The 3,340-nt window shown below is 43.2% G+C and overlaps 1 protein-coding gene across 1 annotated transcript in view; it reads right to left on the reverse strand.

Annotated features, from left to right (window-relative positions):
* Nucleotides 1–3,340, reverse strand: part of LOC135510187 (type II inositol 3,4-bisphosphate 4-phosphatase-like) — a 72,627-nt gene extending 69,287 nt beyond the window's left edge. The window contains 3 exon segments of the mRNA XM_064930979.1: nt 945–1,009; nt 1,222–1,383; nt 2,999–3,340. Coding sequence (XP_064787051.1) covers nt 945–1,009; nt 1,222–1,318 — 162 coding nt within the window. The 5' untranslated portion in view covers nt 1,319–1,383; nt 2,999–3,340.

The raw sequence follows: 3,340 nt of genomic DNA on the forward strand, positions 1-3,340 counted from the left end.
ACCATTGACTATGTACTGACCCAGCGTGCGACAGAGCTGGGGGGCATATGGGGGAGGGAATGCTGTCACCTCCAGGTAGGTGTTTGTCCCCCTGTGTGCTGAGGGTGTCAGGTTCTTGTCCAGTTCTGGCATTTAGGTCACCACAGACATGTTGAGATAATTTCCTTATTAATTTCTAGCCTGTTTTGACTAATTTAATAGAGTGGATTATGTCTGCTCTATATCAAATTAGCATACCCCCTGAGTCTCCTCCCTGTGTCACACCTGGTAGTGTGGTGGATGGGACTACCAGCTCTCTGTAACCTAGAGGACAACCAGTGGATGTGTCTCCTCTATACCACCCACCTGGTAGTGTGTTTGATGGGACTACCAGCTCTCTGTAACCTAGAGGGCAACCAGTGGGTCTGTCTCCTCTATACCACCCACCTGGTAGTGTGGTGGATGGGACTACCAGCTCTCTGTAACCTAGAGGACAACCAGTGGGTCTGTCTCCTCTATACCACCCACCTGGTAGTGTGGTGGATGGGACTACCAGCTCTCTGTAACCTAGAGGACAACCAGTGGATGTGTCTCCTCTATACCACCCACCTGGTAGTGTGGTGGATGGGACTACCAGCTCTCTGTAACCTAGAGGACAACCAGTGGGTCCATCTCCTCTATACCACCCACCTGGTAGTGTGGTGGATGGGACTACCAGCTCTCTGTAACCTAGAGGGCAACCAGTGGGTCTGTCTCCTCTATACCACCCACCTGGTAGTGTGGTGGATGGGACTACCAGCTCTCTGTAACCTAGAGGGCAACCAGTGGGTATGTCTCCTTTATACCATATAGGATGACAATGTCTGTTTAACAAATGTTCTTGGATGAAGTCTGGGTTTCTGCACTTTAGGCCAAAGGGCAGATGACCTCAGACTTTGGATATACAGTATATGTCTCTCTCTCACCTGTTGAGTTTTCTTCATGATGAAGAGGAGGTTTCCTCTCAAACGACACCATCTCTCACACATGCCTGAGAGAGAGAGAGAGAGAGAGAGAGAGAGAGAGAGAGAGAGAGAGAGAGAGAGACAGAGAGACAGAGAGACAGAGAGACAGAGAGACAGACAGACAGACAGACAGACAGACAGACAGACAGACAGACAGACAGACAGACAGACAGACAGACAGAGAGTGTTTGAGTATATTTGTGTGTGTGCAACGTGTGTGTCTGTGTGTAGCACTCACCCTGTGTCTCCCGCCCCACCCTCAGTCTCCCCTCTCTGTCGAAGCTGCTAGCAGGGCCCTTAGACAGGGAGGTTAGGTGGTGAGAATTCACCTTCATCCTTCTTCTCCTCCTTTTCCTCTCTGCTTCATCACATTACAGAGCTATTCACGCCTGGTTTTTACCTGTAAACACACACACAGTCACACATCCTTTGTAGATCACACTGGCAGCTGTCGTTTGCGTTTTGGTACATCAGAGTTACATTAGTTTCCTATGGAAAACGCTGCGTTTTGCCTTGCAGCATTGCGTCACAGTGCATTCTGCGTTGCGCGTCCGTTGGATTTATCGAACGTGTGCGTCAAACGGTATGCTGTCGACAGACAGGTTTGACAGAAACGGGAGCGGAAGGTGAATGTTGAACTTTTGTTGCAGACATATACAGATGATGCTGTGTACTATTTTGCGCAATCTGACGCTTGTCAGTGGGTTCGAAGCGTAAGTGTAACGGTGTAATTAAAATTGCCACCTACTTTCTGTCTAATACACTCAGTGATAAAGGTATGGGATTCTGGGTAATCCACCGCAGATTTATGGACAATTGCTGAGTGGGTGATTTGGAAATTGAACTGTTCCGGGATAGAAATGTATAAAGTTGACGTTACGTCATAAAATCCTCGTTTTTTTTACATCGTACATCGAGCAATTTAAGTTTATCAGAAACTACTGTTGTTGGGTTGCCATCAAATAAGCCTCTCTTTGTATGTTATTTGCCGAATCTCAGTTTTCCAACGTGGGTTTTATGCTAAAGTTTCAAATTGTTAGCTTACTCAAAAATGCATCTTCTTTAAGGAGTCATATTTTATATCCCGTCACTACTCATCATTCATCCATACGGTGTGTGTGCGTCCCACGATTGCAGGTCATTTATGACAAATGTATAAAGTATATGTTTTATAAATTTATGAGCACCAATTATAGTATTATAGTATAATCCTGGTTTTGTTCGTTTAGTAAAATATGTGGTACATTCTAGCTGTTGTATATTTCTTCGCCATCAGAGGGTGACATTCAGTAATTTTCCAGTTTTAATTTGATATATTTTGAATACTAAAATAGATTATAGTTTATTCTGATGTTGTGAATATAAGATGACACATGAAAACAATATATTTTGTATTATAGTAAATTAGGATTTATTAGAAATAGTTAAATCCACTAAACGATCACAAATACTTTGATAGACATTTCATTTATTTTTTTTGTTAGTATATTATTAGGGCAGATTTATGGAGAATTGCTGTGAGAGTGCTATTCATATCCCGTCGACCACTCATCATTCATCCAAACTGTGTGTGTGTGTGTCCCACGATTGCAGCTTTGGAAATAAATGAACTATCCCATCCATTGCTCCTTCCTGTGTTGACTCACTGATTTGAGGGACGGGATCAGGAAGGTCAAATAAGGCTCAGTACTCGGCCCTCTCTAGTTAATAATACAACGGCGCCCCCTGTTGGTCAACAACAAGCATGTTCTCGCTGAAAGACTTATCAAACCAGGAAGCTATCCATGTTATATTTGCCTCCTCAACTCACTTATTAACATGTAAAGGTGTTGAACATGGGCCAACATTTGAAATTCAATCTGGAACTAGTGGGAGGAGGACATTAACATACAACACGTGGAGGGGGTGGGGGGATTTATATTTTCATTAATTAACTAACATCCGTTATTCTTGAACTCATAACCATTCCCGAATACTTTAAAACATATTAAATAGCGCTCGTTGTGGAAACTTACCCAAAGAAATCCTGGAGAGAAAAAAATGCAACATTCCCGACTTTTCTGTTTGAACGGAAAGTTGAAGCTCCGCGGGACAGACTGACAGTCCCGTGATTGTCAGTCGCCGACCAGGAGGTGTCGCGCGGGACAACCTTTGTAGTTTGGACCCGGTCTTTTATCAATCACAAATCATTCTTCCTCCCGACAATACTTTAGGAACAGTATTGCTTCAAGGAAAGTAGGAGGGTAGAAAGGACAGGTGTAAATGACAAGTGAGCTGAGAATATAACATAATATGATAGAAAATAACAATAGAAATAAACAGACACTATAGAACATAGGAATAGAATAGAAACAAGA

Source organism: Oncorhynchus masou, chromosome 23 (genome assembly GCF_036934945.1).
Source record: "Oncorhynchus masou masou isolate Uvic2021 chromosome 23, UVic_Omas_1.1, whole genome shotgun sequence".
NCBI classification, from domain to species: domain Eukaryota; kingdom Metazoa; phylum Chordata; class Actinopteri; order Salmoniformes; family Salmonidae; genus Oncorhynchus; species Oncorhynchus masou.